Below are 26,177 nucleotides of genomic sequence, written 5' to 3' on the forward strand. Positions count from 1 at the left end.
ATATTCAATATGCTTATTCCATCTGATGTTACTCTGCAGCCAAAGTCCTAAGAAATTTGTTTCAGTATTGTTACCAACTGGTTCGTCATTGATAGAGACTGATGGGATAAACGTGTCCTTGTTAGGAACATTGCGGAAATTTAGAGCAATGGTTTTCTTACTGTTTATTACAAGCTGATTACTCTGTGCCCAGCTGCTAAGTAGTTTTGTGGCCGTGTTTACTGTCTGCTGTAACTGTTCATCGTCGTCTCCTTTTAGTAGAATCGTGGTGTCATCTGCAAATATGATTGTTTTGTGTGCATCAGCATTTAGGCTTAGATCATTTATGTACAGAAGAAACAGAAGGGGTCCCAATACTGATCCTTGGGGTACACCACACTTAATTTGTTTATAGACAGATAGGTGATTTGATACAGTTTTTAGTTCAATATTTGTGTGCTTGATGCACACTGCCTGCATACGATTACTCAGGAAGGAACTGATCCACTTGTTGGACAGACCTCGAATACCATATCTTTCTAGCTTTGATAGCAGAATTTTATGGTCCACCATGTCAAAAGCTTTTGACAAGTCAATAAAGACTCCTATTGTTTCCTGTTTTTTGTCCATCAGGTTTAGGATGGACTGAATCCTTGTTGTTCATTACATAGGATGCTGTTTTTATTTATAAATTTCATAAGTTTCTCATACATAACTTTTTCCAGTACTTTGTATATAACTGTATCACTTTCAGTTACATCTATGTTCCCTACATCAATTTCCATAGTAAGGGCTCTGTGATCACAAATGTAGTTTTCTAAGGTGTTTACATTTACTTTCTCTTTTCCTACATTTGTGAGAACATGGTCAATACATGTCTTCATATTTGCAGTGGCTCTTGTAGGTTCTGAGTTCATTTGTTTAAAGTTATAACACTGTAATAGCGCAAATAATTAACATTATTATTTAATGAGTCTATGTTGATGTCTCCAACAAGCAACAAGTGTTTTTTTATACACTGCTGTCCCTCCAGTAAGTCCTCTAGGCAATTTAGAAACTCTTCTGTGTTACTTCCAGGTGACCTATACAGTGCTGCTATAATAAGGTTGTTGTTTACTGCTGCAACCTCAAATAACATTCCAGTACTCAGATCATCTATCCATTTCACTTTTTCACATTTTATATCATTTCTACTATAAATGTCTACCCCACCACTTTTGTGTGTCTTTCTGCAGTACAAGTTTATAAGTCTGTAATTTTTTAGCCTGTAACCATATGCTTCCTCTTCCTTGCATCCCAATTCACTCGCTAGGAAGAGGTGTGGCTTGGTTTCATTTAGGTAAACACTCAGCTGCTCTGTTTTATTAGTTACATACTGGACATTCTGATATGCAAGGGTTAATTTATTATGCTTTCCTCTAAAAAAACATCATTGTTTACTTTGTGACTGAGAATTCTGTTTAATTTGTCTTTTTCTTTGATAATTTCCCATATTTTGTCACACAAGAATTTTTTGCCTTCAAAATTTAGGTGCATACCATGTCTGGTATGTAGGCTTCTGTTCAGTTTGCCTATATCTAATATTTTACATTTGCCAAAACAAGCACAAATTTGTTTCATTTTAATGTTTGTTTTTCGAATCTACTTATTTACACATGAATTGTGTATGAGCATCATTGTAACAATGGTGTTTCGTGATTTATTTGCTTCTAGGAAGTTTTCCAGGCTTGCTAGGCAATTTCATTTTTCATTTCTTGCAATGTCATTGGCACCAGCTATACACACTACATATTCATTTTCTTCTTTCTCGCCATTCTCTTCTTTTTTGTTTCCCTGCTAGTCGACACCAATAACAGATTTTGACTTGCACCTGGTTTCACTATTCCTATTGCTTGGATATCTTTGTAATTTTCCTGTAAAACACTCGCCAAATTTCTGCCATGGCTGTCTGTTAATAAGAGAACATTGTACCTTTTTTTTGACGGTTTGACGATCATGTTTTTTACCGTTTTTTGTTTGTTTCTCCACTGCATAGTTTATGAAATTCTTTTTCGCCACATTTCACACTTTGGTCTCTGGTAAGAGCTGAGGCACAGGTAGGGCAAATCTGTTTTGTGAGAGTTTTCACTTTTTTTGCTGTGAAGATTACTTTTTGTGACGTTTTTACACACACTCGAATTTACCTCATATTTCAATCCAGTCACTTGACTACAGTTTTCGGAATAAAGGATATTAAAATTGTTTTCACACTCGAAAGTTGGTTTACTCACTGTAGGTGAAATTTTTTCACCTTATGCTTTACATCTGCCGTTCACTGTCTTCCATTCCATCGACTTATAGTTGCTAACTTTCAGCAGTACACCCATGTTTTGTTTCGACCTAAGCTCCATATTTTCATGCTTTAGGCTGTCATTTTCTCTTCTTAATCCTTTGATTACTGATTGTGAACTTGAAATATCTTCACTATACATTTTAAGTTCTTCTTCGCAGTTCATACAAGCGATCTTTTTAACTACATCACTGTAATTTAATTTAGCAGTAACATCATGTACATCTATACTCGCCACCATCTTGAACTCCATTTATATCCAACAGAAATGTCACTCCTGTGACATTGTCTGTAATGTGCCTATATGACAAACACCAGTGACATAGTAGACAGCAGCATGAATACCTTGGACATTACTGGGCCAGCACTGTTGGCGTATGATTGATGGTATACTGCAGGTGAAGATGACGATGAACTGAGCCAGGTCTGCCGGTGTAAAGCACTGACACAAAATTGCTGGTACTACAAACTTGTAGCACTGTGACTGAACTGCTGATGCAGCTGGATGGAACTGCTGGTACTGCCAACTTGAGGCATAAGGTGTAATTCACGTAGCACAGTCCAGTGGTAGCCCAAATAGTCAGACATAGATGGCTATCCACATGGCACTGCGAGAGCATGTGACCTGGTGTACCAAATAGTGCCCTGCCAACAGTGCACTCTTCTGTAACAGGACACTGCCTGTTGGTGGCCCTAGACACTGTGGAGGCAATGTGTAGCTCTGTAGTAAACAGCCTAGGCCGTACAAGGAAAATATCTCGGTGTTGATGTGAGCTGCGTTCGCTTGTCCCCCTGGTGGGTTGGCTGTCTGCATGGCCTACCTGGTGTGTGGAGGAATTGACTACCAGATGGATACAACATTGCCACCTTAAAAATTAAAAATAGATGGTACTGCCATCTCAAAGACGTCTTGCATTCACAGGGGCAGTCCTCACCAGAGCTGACTGTCCCAAGATCAACACAGTCAGTAAAAGGAAGACTGGGAACTGAGCAAAAAAAAAAATTACCAAACGTTGCATTCCATGTACACTGAACTGAACAAAAACACTATGCACATATAAGAACATTGGAAACTATATAAACCACTGAATAAGAATACAGGAGACAGCTAACAAGATTGCTGAGCATGTGTTGTGGGACACATGCCTGCTGATGCACAAGAACAGTACAGAAACTGCAAACACTCAGCACCAGGTGCATGGAAACACAGGTGAAACTATTTCTCAGCCACATCAGGGCTGGCAGTGCCAGGCTGGACCGCAGGAATGATGTTGTCTCTGACAGGCTTGGCACAAACAGGAGAGCCAGCGATGACCGGACTGGCGTCATCATCGACACAGTTGGTGATGGCATGAGGGCTGATTGGGATAGGGCTGATGACGTCTGGACTGATGACAGTGCTGATGGCATCACTGACGCAGCGACGACATGAGTGACAGCTGGTACAGGGCTGATGAAGGTAGGACTGATGATGTTGTCGACACAGTTAGTGATGACACGAGAGCCAGTGACGTCTAGACTCATGATGGGATTGACATCGTAGCCGATAGGTCAGATGATGGCTGGAAGGCTGGTGGTGACAGAGTCAGTGTGGAGAAGATGGCTGGCATCTGATGGCGTCACAGGCTTGACAAAGTGTGGTGAGACTGCTACCATAGATCTCTGGGAATGAAACACACAGTGCTGCATGGCACAACAATAATGTTGTAAACAACCTGACTGAAAGTGGCCCAGCTTGCCACACACAAAACAGTTGGTCACCCAGTCTGGACACTTTTCACTCAAACACCATGAAAAAGACTGTCCATCATTGAAGAAGGACATGACATCCTCACTGTGCAGCACGAGGTGACTGACACAACAGAAATGCACATTTACTTGTTCCACTAACAGTTTATAGTCTATGTCCTCTGGATGAGAGACTGTGAAAAATTTATAACACAAACAAAAAATTTCTGTATTTCCACTGAGAAGAAACTGAGCACTATGTTGTGTACCTTGGAGACCATAGGCCATAAAGTGCAACTCCAACTATTGATGGCACAAGTCCCAAATTTTTTCTGTAATACACACAAAAAGTCAGCACAGCTGTGAGAGAGGCATGATGAGATGTGGCTGTAGCAACCAAAACCTGAGTGATCTGAGTTACACCCTGTAGCAGTTTCTAAATTTGCTGCTTCTATAGCCAAAGGATGTGAGGCACTGATGGGGCAGAAATGATAATGGAAATGTGCACTCAAATCATATAGATGAAAATGCACTGCCAGTCTTGGGACTTGGATTGTCACAAAAATATGAAAAAGGCACTAAATAACTACTAAAAACAATACAGACCAACTGCATCAACTAAGAGAATTCCTTTGTCAACAACACATGGATGGAGACAACCAGTGTGACACACAAATACTGTCATAAGATATGCAGAAAGCAACTAATACCACTGAATACAGGCTATGACAACATTAAAAACATGAATACACTGCCCCATCAAAACAAATGAACACAATCAAACAGAAACCTATTCGCCAGAAAACCTCTCAGCCAGTGAGAAAAACAGCATATAACTCCACTGAACAAACTTAACACACAGCAAGAACAACAGACTGCATCCTACAACAGTCTTGTCACCAGAGTGATCCTCTCCCAGAAGTGCAAGATAACCTCCAAGCCCTACTGAAGTCCATGGACTTTTCCCAGTGCCTCTCACCTGGGTCCATCTCCATCCTCATCCCAATAACACTCCACACACCAGCCTTCTAGATGCTCCTCAAAATCCACAATCCAACAATTCTGGACATCCCATTATAGCTGGCTATTGTGCTCCCACTGAAAGAATTTCTGCTCTTGTTGACCAACAACTCCAACCAATTGCCCAAAACCTAACTTCCCACATCAGATACTAACCGCTTCCTACATCAACTTTCCACCATCCTCAACTCTTTACCTCCCGGATGCATCAGTGTTGATGCTGCCTCCCTATATACCAACACCCCTCGTGTCCATGGCTTTGCTGCTGTTGAATACTACCTCTACCAACAGCCATCAGCCTCCAAACTCACCACCTCATTTCTTATACACCTTAACAGCTATATCCTGACCCATAACTACATTTCCTTTGAAGGGGAGGTTTATGGACAAATCTGTGGCACTGTCCCCACACAGTCAACCTAACAGTTTCCCCTTTTACCATCCTGTGACCACTTCCTAATTCATGTACCCATGTCACCTTCAGCATGTGCCGCTTCCCATGGCTGCTGCAACCCTGCCAACCCATATACCTGCCACCCCTCCCTCCTGCATTCCTAGCTGCCAAACAGGTTGCCTCCTTCCAAGCTGTAGCCACTCACCCCCAGTTCCTTTCCCTGCCTCTGCCTCCCTCTACCTTTACCCACCCTGCCTGATACTACTTCCAACTCAACCAGTCCACCTGCCATTCCAAATGAAGATCCAGTGGCTTACAACTGCAACGCCTTATCAAGTCACAGGTTGTGGTTTACATGCAATCAGTGTTCAGCTTTGGTTGGTTAGTTTGGAGGAGGGGACCAAACTGCGAGGTCATCGGTCCTGTCAGATTAGGGAAGGATGGGGAAGGAAGTTGGCAGTGCCCATACAAAGGAACCATGCCAGGACTTGCCTGAAGCAATTTAGGGAAATTATGGAAAACCTAAATCAGGATGGCCAGATGCAGGTTTGGACTGTCATCCTCCCAAATGCGAGCCCAGTGTGCTAACCACTGTGCAACCTCACTCGGTGTTCAGCTTTCTTTGTCAACATATTTGCTATGAAGTAGAAGATTAGGTAAACATATTTTGTGCTAGTCATGGTTTTAGGTTAAAAATAGTCTTTTTGAAAGATGTTTCATGTTTAGTGCAGTGTGTTATATGAAACATTATTCCTGTTAGTAGACTGAATCCTTGATCTGCAGTTGTGGAAGATCTGCAAAATACTCATCTACCACAACTCTTCCATTTGACTCAAAGCGTTTTCCCACCACAATTTTCAATATGTGGATAGATAGATGTCAGAATATACCAAATCTGGTGTATGGGATGGACGTTCCAACAACTCAAATTTCAAATACTTCATTATTATTCTTTTCCATCTCAGAACTCCTTCATGTATTTTTCATTTGGTTGATCCAAAAGAGTAGCATAGTATTCACAAGTTACTGTTTAACCTATTGCTTGGCAATCAGTCAGGCTAATTCATTCCCCATTCCACAAGCAATTTTCTAGGAGATAAGAGTGTCTCGCCTTTTTTGATGAAGGATCACAGAATTCCACTGAGTGCTTTGGAGTTCTGGAATGAAGTGACGGACCACTGCTTCATACACAATAACAAAGTGGAATGCAAATTTAGTTTTATTCAGTTCGAAAGGGTCCAAGAATTGATGACTATGTTGTTGCTGTATTAGCTTTTGGTAGGCTTTCAACAAAGTGACACTCACCTTTCGCAAAGTTTTGTAGTATTTAGTTATTCAAGTATGCCAATACTTAATTTAGCTGACCTTTTCTTATTTGTTTAAAAAGAAATAGCAGACTATTTGCGAATCTTCATTAATTTTGCTCAAACTTTTTTGCTGATAAACAATCCAAAATAATGAATTTAAGGATGATGTGGTATTCTAGTTTGTTATTTGAACAAAACACACACAGCAAGAGTACTTTAAATGCCATATAAACCAAACTGTTGTGCAAGTCAAATTATGCTTTACTTATATTATTGTACAACATCTATTATCTTAACAAAAATGACATTTTGATACTATGCATACCATCTCATTGTCAAGCTGAGATATTTTCTCCTTACCCTGATAAACCAGTTACACAAAATAGTGCATTGCAGAATATGCTATACAACAAAACAGCAAGACTTTGGATGACATTTTTGTCTGTGGAGAATTAGTCCTATGATTTCTCCTTCTGTAGTTTAGTTTTCGCTAACATGCATAATTATTTTCCCTTATGTTTAAACTCTACCATTCTCTGTTTTAAGCTTTCCAGGCTCTATTGCATTTCAGTGTTGTTCCTTTCCTTTTATGTTTTTGTTCACTGCTTCTAAGAAATTTTTTTCTCTGCTTTCTGCTTTCTTTATCATTAATATGGGGACTGCCCTCTTCACTGCTTGTAATCTATTAAGTTATTACATCTTACCTGTCACATTTGCCTTGCAATTTATTCCTGTTGTATCCTGTTGTTTCACAGCATATATTGCTGGACATAGGTTTGATATAATTGATACCCAGAACATGACTGATTAGTGTTGTAACTTGGGCACACAACATGACCAAGAATGTTAATACAAATTTATTAGACTGTAGCATGTACACCATTCGCCATAACATACACTGCACACAATAAGATAAGGCAAATGTATGCAAGGAGTAATCACATGATAACTGAGAGCAATTGTAGTGTTGCAGGGCTTAAATAGGTATTTGCTCGTGGTGTGCTCTATCAGTAGTTCACAGTATTGCTCTTTTAAAGTGCACTTTTGTGGATGACAGCACACTGCTAATGTACACGGCTTTCAAGAGTGCACACATTACTTCATTCCTCTTCCCTTGGGGAACAGCTCGTGTTTGTGAGATGTCCATGGTGTCTTCCTCCACAAGGCTCTGACTGAAATGACATGCTGATACTGGAGCGTATGGTCAGAAGTACTTTGGGCACAGGCAGTGTTGCAGTCTGCCTCCTCATGACAACCTATATGGTAAGATGGGTGATGTCAGTGCGAGCTCCATGTCCACATCAGGTCCAGGGCCTGGTGGTTGTGGTACCCCCACAGTTGATGGCTGAGGTGGTGGAGACTGGTCTGGTATGGATGGCTGCTGCATCAATATTTGTAGCAGTATTGGAGAAGCTGCAGTGATAGGGAACCCTTCGTATGTCGTAGCAGGGACCAGGATCTGGTCGTCTACACACGGGCACAACTGGTTGTAATGGCGCACACAGGGGCTCTCCTCCATACAGATGATGCAGAGATGGCAGCTTCAGGATATGACAGCGGGAATCCATTTTGTGGGAAATGACCAAACCCACGTGTCCAGACAGCCACCTTGGATCAGAAATGGGACAATGGCTGCACAGATCAGTTACCCTGGCCAGACTGCAGGAGTATCTGGGGTTGACACCTGTGGAGCAGTTTGGTGGGGCTGTTGCTGCCAAACAGCATGAAGCAATAGGAAGACAGAAGAAACTGATCCAACGCAGTGAGTCATGTTGTTTCATTTGTGTTTTGAGCAGTTTGGTGGGGCTGTTGCTGCCAAACAGCATGAAGCAATAGGAAGACAGAAGAAACTGATCCAACGCAGTGAGTCGTGTTGTTTCATTTGTGTTTTGAATGCTCTAACTAACCTTTCTGACTCACCATAGGATTGTGGGTAGAAGGGTGGGACAAAAATGTGGTAAATCCCATGGGCATTGCAGAAGGAGGTAAACTCCTGTGGCATAAAATGAGGGCCATTATCAGAGACCAACATTGCTGGAAGCCCTTCAATGGAAAAAGTTTTAGACAGGGCTGCCATGGTGGCAGAGGCTGAAGTTGACGGGCAACGAACAACATATGGGAATCGAGAGAATACATAAATTACTATTAGCCAGTATGCATTAAGGAAAGGGCCACAAAATTGATGTGGACATGGTCCCAGTCCTGCAAAGATTGCGGCCACAGAGACAATGTTGCCTGCGGGGAATCTTGCTGTGATGCACATTGAGAACATACCTAACCAAACAAATGATGTCGCTATCCAAACCAGCCCAAAAAATATGACGGCAGGCTAACGCCTTGGTATTGACACTCCACAGTGATCAGCATGCAGCAATTGCAGGATCTCACTGAAAAGAGCATACATAAGTTATTGAGATGTTCAGCAGCAGAGGAGCCAGACATCACAATAGCATCAAGACTGTAGGCACAGCCAGGCACAGACCTCGTGAGTTGTTCGAGAAACCATTGAAAAATCTCCTGGGCACTGCTGACACCAAATAGTAACAGCAAATATTGATACAAGCCAAAAGGAGTGTTAATGACCAAGAGCGCTTGAGAGTCAACATCAATGGGAAGCTGCAAATATGCATGAGAGAGGTTGATTAGGCAAAATACTGACCAGCAGAGAGCATAGAAAAAAGTTCATCAGGGCACAGTAAGGAATTCATCTCAGTGATAGACTAAGCATTGACAGAAACTTTGGAAGCACCATCCCAACGGCTTTTTGACAATGACTAAGCGGGTAACCCATTTTCTGGATGCAATCAGTTGGACAATCCAGAAGGCCATGAGGAGGTTGGGCTCTGCCTTGATTTGGTCATGTAGCGCCATTGGCACCGGGCAAGCCCAAAAGAAATGGAATCTGGCTGAAGGTTTCATGGTGAAGTGGGCTTTGAAATTATTGGCACAACCCAAGCCCACAGAAAATGGGGCAGAAAATTCTGAGCATAAAGGATGAAGTTGTGTGTAAGGCACTTGATCAGAGATGACATGTCATCAGAAGTAGTAAACCTGAAAAGGTTTAAGGTGTCCAAACCAACCAAATTTTTGGTGCGTGCATTGTTTGTCTCCAGAAAAGTCAGCAGATGAACCACAGATTTTTATGTGATGGGGGCTGAGAAAATACCTAATATCAGAATGCTTTGTTTATTGTTGGCAACTAATGTAGATGACACTGGCACTAAGGGTGGAGAATCCAAGCCTATGTTTGCAAGTTGAGTAATGACATTGCAGCACCAGTGTCGACTTGCATGTGTAAAACCCTCTGATAAACCTAGACATCAATAAAAAGCTTTTTGGATGCATTGGAGATTGCTGATATCCATGTCAGCATCTGCAATAGGCTGTCAGCATCTGCAATAGGCTGTCAGAATTTTGTGTTACAAACAGGAGCCATGTGGCCCACATCTTGTTCCACTGGAAGCAAACAGCCCAATGCTTAGGACAATCTGGCCTATCATGAATGACAAAACACAAGGGGCAAGAGGGAAACATGGAGCACTTGCATTTTTTATCATTACTTGGCTTGCTGTGCTGCTACTGTGGCCATGGCAGCTGCATTGAGTTGGGCAGGCCGCTGTGATGTTTTGCTTGCATGCAGACTACCACCACCATATCGTCCCCCTGTGAACCATCCGACAAACAGCAGGGAGAAGCAGGTTGAACTTCTGCAACATCACACCTGGATTCAATTTGAGTACCCACAGCCCTCAAAGCCTCAAACGGTTGTGCAGTAGTCAAAATGTCAGAGAGGGAGGGTTTTCACATTGAAGTGACTGACCATAAACCTCACAATCGGGCCCAGCCAAATGATTGCATTGCAAACCATTTGGTTGGCATATGACTCCTTATGTACATCAGTGACAAAGTGACAACAATGGCTTAAACTGTGAAGCTCAGCTGACTAAGCTTATAGGAATGTTCTAGTTTCTTGTGACACAGATAGAACTCAAGCAGCAATGACAAATGTCTGCTTCTTATTGGAAGAAGGTCACACATGTTATCCAAAAAGAATGAAGACAGATCCTGCAGGGGTGGGGGGCAGTTGGCAAGGTGTTGATACATGCAAGGCAATAACCAAGACAGAAATAAAGCATGGCATAAATTAACATCAGCCAATCCAAATGCATGAAAATTTTGCTGCAACCATTTTTCATAAGCTTCTCATTGTCTGACAGACTCATTGTAAGCCAGAAGTGATGGTGGATAAATGGCCAGGGCAGCAACAGGCAAAACGGGAGGCCGAAGGGGTGACGTGGCAGGTAATATAGTTTGAGATCGACCAGAACTGGCCAAAACAAAGGCAAGCATTTGCAATATCTGGGTTAGATTGTGTTGCACTGTGGTGAGTACCTCCTGCTGATGACGAGATGCTGCAACGCTGCAGTAAGAACCCCTGGCCGATCAACCAGCCAGCATAAAAACTCGTCAGTATCATAGACACAAGCAGAGACTGCAAACCACACAGAGAACAATACTATACTCATTGCCACTTCTGTTGTAACTTGGACATACAACACAACCATGAATATTAGCACAACTTTATTAGACGGGGCATGTATACCAATCACCATAACATACACCAAACAAACTAAGATAAGACAAAAGTATGCAGGCAGTAATACATGATAAATGAGCATTAGTTTAGCATGGCAGGGTTTAAACAGGCACTTGCACATGGTGGGCTCTATCGGAAGTTCACATTATTGCTGCTTTGTGGCATACTTTCACTGTTGACAACATGCTGCTAATGTGTGTGGCTTTCAAGTCTGTGTGCATTACTTCAATTAGAATCACTAAATTGCAAATATTTTCAACCTTGTTCATATTTGAGTTTTCATCTTTGTCTCAATGTTAGCAATCCACTGAAGCATTGGATGCTCATGAATGAAAATAACTAATTAATTTTCAATCTGTGGTCACTGCTATTTCCTATTTGCATTAGACTTAAGATGTTCATGTCTCTGTGCTGATGCATTTATGCTTCCATAGCTGCTAATGAAACCAAACTGTTTCCCAATTGTAAAATTCCCCGTGTATAGTGTTATTAATTTCAGATAATCACACATTGAGTAGATTCACACACAACTATCTTGCCAAACATTTCTGAATTTCACAATGTAGCACATTTTGTTATGCATACATATCCCTTGTCATAAAAGAATAAAAGTTACTTATGTATTTGACACTTTATAATACAGATAATCATAAATTTTGAGTCTGTTAAAACACACTGGACTGCCACCTGTCTCACTGAATACATGTGTTCTAGTCAACCCAAGAAATACGAAACAGTAATAGCTTAGTTGAACACTCAGTTCACATAGATAGGGACAACACTTTGAATTTTCACATTAAGACAAGAGTAGCGTGAAAATACTTTTGTGTCAACTTGAAACAATTCAAAGGTACCTCATAAAATTTATATTACTCTTACACTGAGCTGCCTCCTCATTCCAGGCTAATGTCAACACCAATACTACCCAGTGCTCAAAATGATTCCCACACAAATCTGTTGTAACTTATATGTTCTTACTGCCACTACACTAACATTTGTGAAAATTGCAATACCCATAAATACTAGCCTAAATTAATTAAAATGAAGAAGATATTTTGTTTAGATATAGACCCAGCAGCACTCTCTTTGTGTGACTGGAAAGATCAGTGTTACACAAAGTTTAGTCAGTGAAGAGTGGAAATGTGAAAGCACAAGCCATTATCCATCATTAATACTGGAAGTGAGAATATCAGTATGTCTGTAACCTTACATTAGGCAGAGTGATCAATCTCCTAGAAATATGTCTACCATATAATGACGTTTCAGATCTTAGTGGGAGTACTATTACAGTAGTGTTGTGTGAGTGTAGTCGGTCAGTGGAAAAGGGCCATATGGAGAGTTTTGTATCTACACAGGGTGTGACAGTTCTGTGAACAGTCACTGTCCATACAGATGTAACTATACTAGTTGAAAGTGGCTCAACAACAAAGTCAGGGAGCTAAATCCTGTAAGAGGGAATGAAACTCAATGTTCAAGTCTATCTTATGGGAGAGCAGAAAATCCAAACACCTCATAGAGATGAGCATGAAAACAAACATCAAATACAACCAGTGTGAGCAATTGAGCAACTAAGAACTTGGAAACAGACTGTGGCATGAGGTGTAGGCCAGGTCCAAGAGTGGTAAAATCAGCATAAGAACTGATGACCCTGGCCTACTATTACTGACAGGTAAACATTGGATCAGTGGTTTTGCCCATACAGTGCTTCACATGTGCCATCCAGGACAGCTTGCTGCACAACTCACTCATCATTGGTATCCACTAGCAGGGATACTAAATTTATCACCCCGCCCTCCCCCTGAGAAGGTCACATAGAGCCAAAAATGAACAGGTTGGTGCCGAAACCTACATCGCCAAACTGGAGAGGGTGCTGGCAGTGCATTAGGCAGTGTTGACAGAGCTGACACCTCTGGAACAGTTGAAGAGTGTACTGGCTGGTGGAATGGCTGGTCCTCCTGCATCAGCAGGCATGAAGGCCCATAAATGAAATCAGATCAAATCCACAAGTGAGCAGGGAAAGGAAGGGGCAAGTTCCAAGTCAATGGGCCTGACATGAGTTGCAGGAGCAACCACCACTGGTGCTGTATTCTGGGGACAAAAGTAAGACAGCAGAGGGCATGGTGGGGGGCAGTAGTGCCATGCTGCCACAATTGGGAGCCTCATACTGGGAAAATGTCATAACTTACCATGTTGACCAGTTGGTACAGAGAGTGTGGCACCACTGGTACAATAGATAGCAGAAGCAACAAATTTGGAATGGTGGGTCAACTGCTCCTGTCTGACATCTACCACAAACAAATTTTGACATTTCTGGCCCATCACTACACCCAGCAGCCACCCCTGATGCCAGCAAGAAGACCAGGCCTGAACGGCAGCCCTGTGAGGAAAGCACAGCATGCTGCAACTCTGTGGGTCATGTGACTGGTGCCCATGCAGACATTCTGTCAGACTGCACCCCCTAACTGGCACTGCCCAGTACGTGATGAGAAAATTAAATAGTGGATCATCATGGGACAATGCAGACAATGGTTTCTCCATTTGGGTCTTGAACGTTCACATGAAGACCTCCACTTCAGAGTTTGAAGCTGGATGAAACATGGTGCTAGTCAGATGCTGCAACTGCAAAACTATTCTAACTCCCACAACACAAGTTGCTGATTGTTACTGGATACTAGAGTCCATCCAGGGATTTGGGGGGTGGGGTGGAGGAGTATGGAGGGGCTTCATAGCAAAAATGATGGACAACATGTGAACAGTAGCTGCCAACATTGGGAAAGACAATTTGGCAACATATCAGAAGTTAGACAATGCATCCACTACAAACAGCCACATGATTTCAAAAAATAAGTCTGCAAAATTGATATGCACCCTGTCCCTAGGGTGCTCCAGCAGTAACCAAGGGGAAAACTGATGCAGTGGTGCAGCCTAGCTCTTTGCACAGACTGCACAAGATGTTCAATATCTCAATCAATTGCCAGCCAGTAAATGTGATGCAGAGCCAAAGCCTTCATGCAGGACATGACTCAGTGCGACACATGCAGCAACTGGAGTATGTGAGAATGCAGTGCTAGACAGACAGCCATGTTATGCCTTTTCTCATCCATGGCAAGCATGTGGAACTCCCAGACCATGTTAAGGCAGTCACGCCGGTGGAAAAATGTATGCCATGCTGACTCCACTTGTGAAGAAGTGAAGTGTGCTTGGGCTGTCCCATCAGGACTGGTGATACGATTTTCTGAAGAATTGGGTCAGCAACCGTGGTGGCCATGACCTCCCGTACTGTCAAAGTAAGATCATGCAATGTCTGCTGCAAAGCACTAGCCGATGCAGAGATAAGGGTTCTGCTGTCGGTCAAACTCCAGTCCTGCTGTCAACTGTGATAGTGCAGCCACTTTATCATGTTGGGTGATGGACTGGTAATGATGGTGCCCACTTCTGCAGTCCTACCTGATTGATGTTGACTGAGGGTTGAGTAAAGAAACCAGTGGCTTGTGGTTAGTGATGAGTAGGAAATTCACATCAAATAAGAAAACCTTTTAATCATGAAAATGATAGCCAATGCCTCCTTTTCGACCTGTGAATAATTAGTTGTGCTGCTGAAAACATACTGCTGCAGCTGTAAGTTCACGTGATTCAGGAATCTGAGTAACTTCAGCTAAGGAGGTGCCAGACAAAGCCAATGCCATAGGCTGGACCTTTGGGTCAAGTCCTAACTGGACAGTCACATTTCTAATTAGCGAGGCCTCATACAAGGTTGAACACTGGGGACACTCAGACCAATACTTGCATATGATTGCCCAGTGCACTTATGGTGGTGGTTAAACTGCAACCATGCTGCAGTCACATGGTTGTAATGTCTAGAATGCTGTGTGAGTACCTGATGGAGTTCCTCAAAGTTAAGTTTCTCAGGCTACTGGAGAGCTTCAAAATTTTCATGATTTCATACTAACCCACACTGTTGGACAACAACAAGGTGGCCTTATTATCTGGATCAACGATATGCATCCCTGCAGTGCAGCAAGAACTGGTGCAGGTGCTACTTATACCTTCCCACAGACGCCATAGCTGGCAAACAGCATCAGGGCATTGGGGAAGTCACCAGCGCAGTGTGCGAATGGAGCGATTCTGCATTCTGTTTGAGCAGTTCTTACAATTGCCCCTTCTACATCTTTTATTGCTGTGCCTGGAGGCACAACTGCCCCTACCAGCATTGCAAAAATGTGGAGTTCATAGTGACCACAAATTAACACTATGAAAAAAGAAGAATACTGTCACAGATGCAGGAAAATCCTAAATTGCCACTTTTATATCTGCACAGGACATGATGATGCCACGAACCATCATTATCGGCACAAATCTAACTATACTAGCCAACAGTTGCATAACTACAAAGCTAGGGAGCTGAACCTGGATGAGGAAAAGAAGCTTGCTGTGCAAGTCTATCTGTGTGAGAGTTGTGAGTCTGAACACTGTGTAGAAATGAGCACAAAGACAAACATGAAACATGATGAGCATGAGCAACTGAAAAACTAAGCACACAGAAACTGAACATGGCACAAGGTGAAAGTCTGGCCCAAGGTAGTTAAAACCTGCATAACATCTGACAGTCCTGGTCTATTGCCACCAACAGGCAAACAACTGGGTCAGTGGTTCTGCCCATACAGTGCTTTGTGTGCCATCTGTGACAGCTTGCCACGCTGTTCTTCCATAAGACCCATGCCATCTCATCTGCATCCATACTGATATCAGCTGGTGGGGATACTAAAGAGAGAAATGGGTATGTAACTCAAATTTGTTTGTGTGGCCATCCTCTGCAGCAAGCACAGAAATATTTGTTTTCTAAATAAAAACTGCCTTTCTTTGGTGCACTGTAATTTATTTCTCCCAGATGCATTTTGCCTTTTTTTACTCTATGGCATCTTGAGTGAGATCTAGAATGATACAGTTTTGTTTTTATGTTGTAATTTTTAGATTAGAAAACAGTTCACATCATGTTTTTATGTAAATAAGTAATTACTTACAGTTATACATGTTTTTTTGTTGGCATCTGCATTTCCTCTTATCTGGTCTGGAGGTCGCACCACCACTTTATTTACATAACATAAGCTCATTTTTATATTCTGAACTTTTTCCTTCACACTATTCATCCTGTTTACCCTTAGTTTTGTTGCGCACTATTACTCTTCTGCCAATAGTTATAGACATTCATTTGAAAACTGTGCTTTTAAATACGTAAATATTGTGAGCTCACTATGTGTTTCATCCTGTTTGCTTTGTTTACCTACATGTTGCCAATTGAAGTATATACTGAAAACTAACGTCTATTCATGATGTTTATATCTGTGTGTGTGTGTGTGTGTGTGTGTGTGTGTGTGTGTGTGTGTGTGTGTGTGTGTGTGTGTGTGTGTTGGTGGGTGGGTGGGTGGGTGGGTGGGATGGGGTGGTGGGGGAGGGGTTGATGGTTATTCATTGTGAGATGTAGAGTATTGAATATGAGTGTAATAGCTGTCAGAGCAATGATCAGCTGCTTTTTATCTATTATTGTAAAAAATAAATTGTTTGGCATGTGGACTTGATCATTAAACAGGGTTTTCTTTTTTGCTTTGGTTTTCTATATGTGGTAATTTTCTTGCAGGGTTAGGAGGTGTTTTTTATTGTTGATTCTAATTATTTTCATGTCTTCTTCTCCAGTGGCTGGTTTGTGATTATGTTCTCTTAGGTGTTCTGCAAATGTAGAGTGGTTTGTCTCATACTTCCGGGCTCTCATCTGTTCTTTGTATCTGACATCAAACATTCTGCATGTTTGTAGCTGCCACCACAACTGCTACACTCCTCTGATTTAGTATAGAAAGCAAGTATTCCAACATACCAGTACCAGAAACAATACAAATCATAGATAACGACCTGAAAACTTATATCAACTCCCTGAAGAACAGATTAATGAAATGCTCACATTGATAGAGCTCCTAACAGAACAAAATTACTTCCAATTTAATAATGAATTTTATGTACAGAAAGATGAATTACCAATGGGGGTCCACAGTTTCAGCAGCCTTGGCAAATATTTTTGTAAGCCACTTAGAACAGATAATTTTCACCAAAACAATAGCAAAGCAATACAACATATTATATTGGCTCAGGTATATGGATGACACCCTTTGCTTAATAGACATACTACAAACAAAAATTGAAAAACTATATACTGACATGAAAAATGTACATAAAAATATAAAGTTTACCATTGAAAGAGAACAGAACAACCAAATTAACTTTCTGGGTATAACAATCAAAGAACAGAACAATAATCATATGTTTGAAATTTACCGTAAACCCACAGCATCTGATTTTATCATTCCCCAATCCTCGAGCCACGCACACTCACAAAAGCAAACAGCACTTCGACAAGTGCTCCATAGACTCAACACAGTGCCACTCATCAAAGAAAACTACTAAAAATAACTTCAAATAACAGGGTGTATATGACCCGGGACAACCGGGAGATCCGGGAAAAACCTGGGAATTTTTTCATCCGGGAGAAACCTGGGAATTGTTTGGAATTCCGGGAATTTTTCATCGTTTTAGTTTTCAGTTAAATTTTTGTGATTTTGACTGGTAAGAACCAATACTCCAGCAAAGAATATTACTGTATCCCATAACTGCAGAATAATACTGCAGCAACAAAACATAAAAGGGGGGGGGGGGAGAAAAAAAAACTTAAGTTGCAAAGGAAATGCACCGATACAACAACAAAACAGCGCTAATACAAGCATCTGCCAGCAGCAAAGTGTGTCAAAGGCTTTAGGAAGACTATGCAATGCTTTATAACAATAAATTGCCTCCGATGAGCGTGATGAGACAACTATTTAAATTAGATTTGTTTAAGCAGTTGCGGGTGGGCTCTTGCGCATGCACAGTTGAGTCGCGTATGAGTAGTACCTTCTCCCGCTTCTGGTTTCAGAAGTGTGACTGGGCACCACTACTTAGTATTGCCCCAATTTGTAAATATAGTAAATCTGGGGCTGATGCACAGAGCAGTCTGAGTTGTGGTGGGGAGGTGGATTGTCTCCAGGTGACCTCTGTTTATGTTCAGTGATTTTGTTGTTTCCTCTTCATTTATTGCTGTCACATTAAATGATAACAAAATGGATTTTTGTGGCCGGGAGCTATCAAATGAATTAAAATATGTTCGCATAATTACAGAAGGCTAAAATATGTTATTAGTTTCAGATTTTATTTCCACCTTTCTGACAGTCAAGCATTAATCGCCTTACAGAGCAATGAAGTTATTTTTGGCAGTTTGCTAAAGAGAATTGACTTTTATTAATCTTTTCACACTATTGGCTAGTTTCAACTGTTCACTGCATTTCAAGTGCACGTATGGCATTATGTCTTAGTAAAGAACCAAACATACAAATGTTCATTTTAAGCCGAATTATGCATTTTAGTATGGTTCACGAAATTCCGACACTTCTGAAGTATCCTCTAATGCCTTGTTTCTTTTATGACTATTGTAAGATCTTTTAATGTTTTACACATATGGACATAATGGGCTTCCTGCGTCATCGTAGCTGCACAAGCGCGGTGACGTCTGTTATCTGGCGCTCACTTGCAACAGCTCAAATGAACCTATTTCTAATGGGTCGTGGGAAAATATTGTGAATGGTGGTTTGAAAAGCGTTACATTCAAAGTAGATTTCCTTTTACACAAGATGAACTATGTGCGAGAATGTACAATGAATTTGTTAAAGCACAAAGCATTTGACTCTCATTTAAAAATCAACTCTCAAAGGACGACCATTTAGAAGAATTTCGAGCCCAGAAGATCAGAATTTCGAGCCCAGAAGATCAGACATTTACGTCGTTATTAAAAATTTTACTGGCACATTTGTGTGATGTATCTTAAAGTGTAACATGTGCAAAAAAGATCAACATTATATGTGGAATCTTAGCTTCTCTTCCAGCTTATTAATCTTCGAGACTAATATTATATAAGAATACCATGTATATTAATTTAAACCATTAACTTTTCTTATTTGTATGTTCACACTACTTAAGAGTGATCTTGCTATTAGCTGACTACATCACGTGTCCTATGCTGTCATAAGCTGGTGAGATCATGTGACATGAGCTATGACTGGCTTACAAAAGCACATCACAATCTCGATTTCAATGCTTCGGAAAGTGACATGCAGTGTTTGGTGGAATTCAAATTTATACCTTCGTAATACAAAAATATGCAGCGTACATGTTGCTGCACATCAAAGGTCTTTCAAAACGTGTTCTTCCCCCCTGAGTTTTGTTTCCTAAATTGCCAGGAAATTCTACATCAGTATATAAAATCATAAACATTCAAAGGATTAATGAGTTTTACAGTGCCGAGGAAGAGTATACTGTCACTTAACGCTGAAAACGTGTATTTTCACCTGGGAGAAAGTGTATTTTTAACCGGGAAATCTGGGAAAAATCTTGGAACTCTTTCTCCTTGTCCATGTATACACCCTGAATAATAATGCACGATAGTAACATAGCCACAAGGCTCAATAACAAAATGAAAAGTAAAATAAAAGCAAAAAGCACCAAACTACAGACAACAACAAAACAGAACCAAACACAAACACTCAGTACCATAACAACTACACAGAATAATCAGAAAAATACAAAAGAAAACACAATGACATACAAACACAAACTCACACATAAAATCACCAATATTTTCAAAAGACAGGGAGTAAACATAGCATACACAACAGACAATTCTATGCAATAATACACCCCAAAACTGACAAAAACATAGACACATACCAGAAAGTAGTTATATATCAACAACAGTCTAACACTTGTGATGTCAGATACATAGGACAAACAGGCAGAACATTTGATGACAGGTACAAAGAATACATGAGATCCTGGAAGTATGGGACAAACCACTCCATCTGACATCTCTTTTTCTCGTATATCATTATGTAACAACCAAAAGGGAAAGCTGTTTGTGTTACAGTGAATGTTCTGCATAAAAATGTTTCAGTAATGCATTTTTTAATTGTTTACCAATCATTTCTATGTTGTGTGTTTGTATTTTTCAATGTATCTGTTCATTTTGTTATTATGCTTTACTTTTTTCTTTCAGATGAATGATATTTTAACATTGCGTTCTGAAGTAAAACACCTGAGTGCAATTGCTCATCAGCTGGAACCGTATGTAAAATCCCTAGCAACAGCAGAATGCATAGGACCTCAAGGAAGCACAGATCGTGTACAGCCAAGTGGCCCTGAATCTGGAACACAAGAAACATCACATCATCAACTGCAGTCTCTACTTGAACATATCAATATGTTACAGATGGATGCAGCTAACTCGTAAATATATATACATATATATATATATATATATATATATTCATTTCACCATTTCTTCCTTTTTAGATTTGTGTTATATCATGTGAGGGTTCTTTCATTAAAAGAAAAAAAAGAAAAAGAAAAAAGGAAGGAATAGAATAAAAAGGACGGGGTCTGTCTGAAAAATATGCACGAGCATAAGAAATTATTACAATGCAGTTTGCAAAACAAAACTGGAATTTATTCTGTTATTATTGGGTATTGTATTAAATAAACTGCTCAAATAATTAGCACCTCATGATATATGGTTACATAGGTTTGACTTTTTTGGAAACCTCTTTCTCAATATCCTTTTGGCCACAGGAAATCACTACATGAAGTCACCTATGTAACTGAGGCAAAAATGAAGCTGAATTCTCAGTTGAGTAGTGCTCACTGTGTCTCAAATCCATTGACATGCTTCGAAGGGTCATTTCAAGCTTATACTATATGTGCACTGTGATTTACAGTTGATGGCAAGAAGGTTAGTCAGCAGGTAAAGTTGCTGATACGCTTACACTGCAACGATGCTATGAAAGTTAGTTGCTGTCATTAGACATAAAATGTTAAAGATTTGCCCCATAGTCGGCACCCACAGACAACAACACCAGCTGATAACACTACTTACTAATTATGGCTTGTATATACCGTATACAAAATGCAATAGAACAGCGCACTATCATTTTGGAAGCAGCTGGGAAGGCTGTGATGACCCATATAGCATACAACTGTTGCCACTTGATCAATTTGGCTTCTATGCATCCATTAACAATGTGATGAATTGGACTTCTAAGTATCCAGTAAAAATAACAATACAGACTGCTGAGCAGCAAGGTTCACAAAGAAGTTGGGAAAAGGAAACCAGGATAATAATTTTGTGTGGCTCAATGGCCTGGCACAAGTCTTTCAATCAGATTCCACTTTGGCGACCTCTGTGCCCCTGTAATCACACTGGGGAAAGAGGACCTACAGTTTCAAGTGGAATTCAAACCACATGTCATTCCTGATTAATTTTACAGCATTTAAAAGTGAAGACAGACTGAAAATTTTTCATGGTTTGAGCGATCACTTTACAGTTAGACCTATGGGCCGAAAGGAAACCAGGATCATGGTATCTGTTTCTCTTTGCCAATAACTACCTGATGATGATCATAGAAGACTGTGGAAGCAGCCATGTACCACTGGTCCATGTTTCATACCTACAGGCCGTCGAGTTCAGCACAGAGGTGGAGCAACCATTATCATGTACATCTACATCTGCATGTGAATACATACTCCAGAAGCTACCATATGGTGCATGGCAAAGGGTAGCTTGTACCACTACTAGTCATTTCCTCTCCTGTTCTACTCACAAGCAGAGCAAGGGAAAAGTGACTCTCTATATTTCTCTGTACAACCCCTAATTTATCATATCTTATCTTCGTTGTCCTCTTGCGAAGTGTATGTTGGCAGCAGTAGAATAGTTCTGCCATCAGATTCAGATGCTGGTTCTGTAAATTTTTTCAATAGTGTTCCACAAAAAGAGAGTTGTCTACCCTCCCATGATTCTCTTCAGTGCCATCCATTAATCCAACATGATGGGACTCCAAAACACTCTACCAGTACTCAAGAATGGCTCGTACTAGTGTTACATACACATTCTGCTTTACAGATGAATTACACTTCCATAAAATTCGTCCAGTAAACTGAAGTCAACCATTTACCTTCCATAATACAGTCCTTACATACTCATTCCATTTCATGTTGCTTCACAATGTTGCACATAGATATTTAATCGATGTGTGTGTGTCAAGCAGCACACTACTGATGCTGTATTTGAACATTATGGGATTGCTTTTCCCACTCATCTGCATTAACTTACATTTTTGTACATTTAGAGCAAGTTTCAATCTGTCACACCAACTAGAAATTTTGTCTAAGTCATATTGTGTATTGTTAGAGTCACTCAAAGATGACACCTTCCTGTACACCACAGAATCATCAGCAAACAGCCATAAATCGTTATTCATCCTGTCCATCAGATCATTTATGTAACAATATAATCAAAAGGATCATTGCTACTCACCATCTAGTGAAGATGCTGAGACGCAGAAAGGCGCACCAAAAAGACTGTCAGAAAGGCAGCTTCAGCCAACAAGGCCTATGTCAAAAATAGACAACATACACAAACGCACACACTAACACTCGCGCAGGCACAACTCACACACACATGACCACAGTCTCTGGCAACTGGAGCCAGACTGCAAGCAGCAGCACATTATGAGAGAAGCAACCAGGTAAGGGTAAGGAGGAGGCTGGGACAGAGAGGGGTAGGGATAGTTGGGTAGGGGTGGGGGCTGTAAAGTACTGCTGGGAGCATGCAGGGATGAGGTGGAGAGTGGGGCAGCTAGGTGTAGTTGGGAGATTAGACCGAATGGGAGTGGGGGGAAGAGGGTGGGGACTGGGTGTGTTGATGGAATAGAGAGCTGTGTAGTGCTGGAATGGGAACAGGTAAGGGGCCAGATGGGTAAGAACAGTGACTAATGAAGGTTGAGGCCAGGAGGGTTATGGGAGAGCTCCCACCTGTGCAGTTCAGAAAAGCTGGTGTTGATGGGAAGGATTCAGATGGCACAGGCTATAAAGCAGTCATTGAAATGGATGATGTCATGTTGGGCAGCATGCTCAGCAACAGGGTGGTCCAGTTGTTTCTTGGCTACAGTTTGTTGGTGGCCATTCATGCTTGCAGATAGCTTCTGGGTTGTCATGCCCACATAGAATGCAGCACGGTAGTTGCAGCTTAGGCTGTAGATCACATGACTGGTTCTACAGGTAGCCCTGCCTTTAATGGGATAGGTGATGTTTGTGACAGGACTGGGATAGGTGGTGATGGGAGGATTTATGGGATATGTCTTGCATCTATGTCTATGACAGGGATATGAGCAATGAAGCAAGAGATTGGGAGCAGGGGTTGTGTAGGGATGGATGAGGATATTGTTCAGATCCAGTGGGTGGTGGAATACCACTGTGGGAGGAGTGGGAAGAATAGTGGGTAGGACATTTCTCATTTCATGGCATGATGAGAGGTAGTTGAAACCCTGGTGGAGAATGTAATTCAGTTGCTCCAGTCCTGGATGGCACTCAGTCACAAGGGGAATGCTCCTCTGTGGCTGGACAATGGGGCTTTGGGAGGTGTTGCATGGCTGGAAACATAAGGCACAGGAGATCTGCTTTGTACAAGGTGAGGTGAGTAGGGTAATTACAATCTGTAAAGGTCTCAGTGAGACACTCGGCATATTTCAAGAGGGACTACTCGTTACTTCAGATGTGACGTCCATGGGTAGCTAAGCTGTATGAAAGGGACTTCTTGGTATGGAACAGGTGGTAGCTGTCAGAGTGGACATATTGCTGGTGGTTGGTAGGTTTGATATGGCAAGAGGTACTGGTACAGCCATCTTTGAGATGGAGGTAAATGTCGACAGAGGTGGCTTAATGGGTTGGGTAAGAGCAGGCGAAGCAAATAGGGGAGAAGGTGTTGAGGTTCTGGAGGAATATGGATAGGGTGTCCTCACCCTTGATCCAGATCACAAAGATGTCATCAATGAATCTGACTAGGTGAGGGGTTTGGGATTCTGGGTGTTTAGGAAGGATTCCCCTATGTGGCCCATGAATAGGTTGGCATAGCATGGTGCCATGCAGGTGCCCATAGTTGTACCATGGAGTTGTTCATAGGTAATGTCTTCATAGGAGAAGTATTGTTGCTGAGGATATTGTTGGTCACAGTGACTAGGAAGGAAGTGGTTGGTTTGGAATCTGTCAGGCATTGAGAAAGGTAGTGTTCAAGAGCGGTAAGGCCATGGGCTTTAAGGTGTTAGTGTAAAGAGAGGTGCCATCAATAGTGATGAGTAGGGTACCTTGTGATAAAGACACAGGAACTGTGGAGAGTCGGTGGAGGAAATGGTTGGTATCTTTTATGTAGGAGGTTAGGTTGTGGGTAATTTTATCTACAAGATCAGACATTCTCTCAGTGGGGGGGGGGGCACAGTAACCAACCACAATGGGGCATCCTGGGTGGTTGGGTTTATGGACTTTAGGAATCGTGTAGAAGGTAGCAGTGCAGGAATGTTAGGGGCAAGGAGAGAGATGGACTCTGGGGAGAAGCTCTGGGATATGCCTAAGGATTTGAGGAGAGACTGGAGATCCTGCTGGATTTATGGAATGGGGCCACTGTCACATCGTTTGTAGATGGATGAATCTGACTGGTGGCAGAGTCCTCCTACCAGGTAACGCTTGTGGTTCAAAACCGCAGTGGTGGAGCCTTTGTCAGCAGGTAGGATTATAATGTCAAGACCAGTTTTTAGGTGGTGGATTGCGAATCTTTCTGTGGATGTAAGGTTAGTTTGCATGTTGAGGGATTTGGGGAATGATGGTGAGGCAAGGTTCGAGGTTAAGAAATTCTGGAAAGTTAACAGCACCAGCATCCTCCTTACCCCGACCCAGTTGCCTCTTCCATAATGCCCTGCTGCTCCCAGTCAGACTCTAGCTGCCAGAGACTGCAGTCATGTGTGTGAGTTGTGTTTGTGTGAGTGTGTGTATGTTGTCTACTCTTGACATAGGCCTTGTTGGTCAAAAGCTAACTTCCCAACAGTCTCTTTGTTGTGCCTTTCTGTGACTCAGCGCCCCATTATAAAGTGAGTAGCAACTACCCTTTTCATTATATTGATAGATTAATTATGAATATAAAGAATTATAGGGGAACTATCACACTTCCCTGTGGCTCTCCTGACATTACTGTTGTCTCTGATGAACACATACCATTGAGGAAAACATGCCGGATTGTATTATTTAAGAAGCCTTCATGCCACTCACATGTCTGGGAAGCTCCTTAGACCCTACTGAAAGAGCACCCGCCTGTCCACTGACAGGGCAAATGGTCAAGGCTAGACTGCCATCCTCTACATCACTCTCTGCCTTGAGAAACGCAAACACATTACCACCTGCCACTCACCCTGTGGTGAGGGCAGACCCACTGTGTGAGATTATCGTCAAGGTGCCTCAGCAGCAGAGCCCATGGGTGAAACAAGTGACACCTGAGGCTTCCCATGTGACGTGCCAGATTCTGCATGACTGCTATACCCCAAGGCACCAGCCTGAAGATGGCTGACTATGACCAGAATCATCTTGAGCTCCTCCTGCACCCACACACAGCGCACACTTGTATTATCCACACTAGCACTACTAGTTTAAGAAATAACTATAAAAACACACAGACGAAGCTAAGTATGTAACTTACTATCCTCCTGATGTGTCACGAACTGAGACTGTGCCTTACTGAGGTGTGTAGCTGGCTGTTCAAAGGAAATAACTGTGCTACACACTACATGAATCTAGACTTTACAGTTATTAAAATTCAATATTACACCTCTCAAATAGAGAAACAGCTGAGATTACACCTCTTAAACACAAAAACAT

General features: G+C 41.6%; 1 protein-coding gene across 1 annotated transcript in view; it reads left to right on the forward strand.

Moving 5' to 3' along the window:
• LOC124556534 overlaps nucleotides 1-26,177 on the forward strand; it is a 487,563-nt gene that overhangs the window by 327,590 nt on the left and 133,796 nt on the right. The window contains exon 11 of the mRNA XM_047130488.1: nucleotides 20,482-20,711. Within this exon, the coding sequence (XP_046986444.1) occupies nucleotides 20,482-20,711 (230 nt within the window). The remainder of the gene's footprint in view (nucleotides 1-20,481; nucleotides 20,712-26,177) is intronic.

This window comes from Schistocerca americana, chromosome X, assembly GCF_021461395.2.
Source record: "Schistocerca americana isolate TAMUIC-IGC-003095 chromosome X, iqSchAmer2.1, whole genome shotgun sequence".
Lineage (NCBI taxonomy): Eukaryota > Metazoa > Arthropoda > Insecta > Orthoptera > Acrididae > Schistocerca > Schistocerca americana.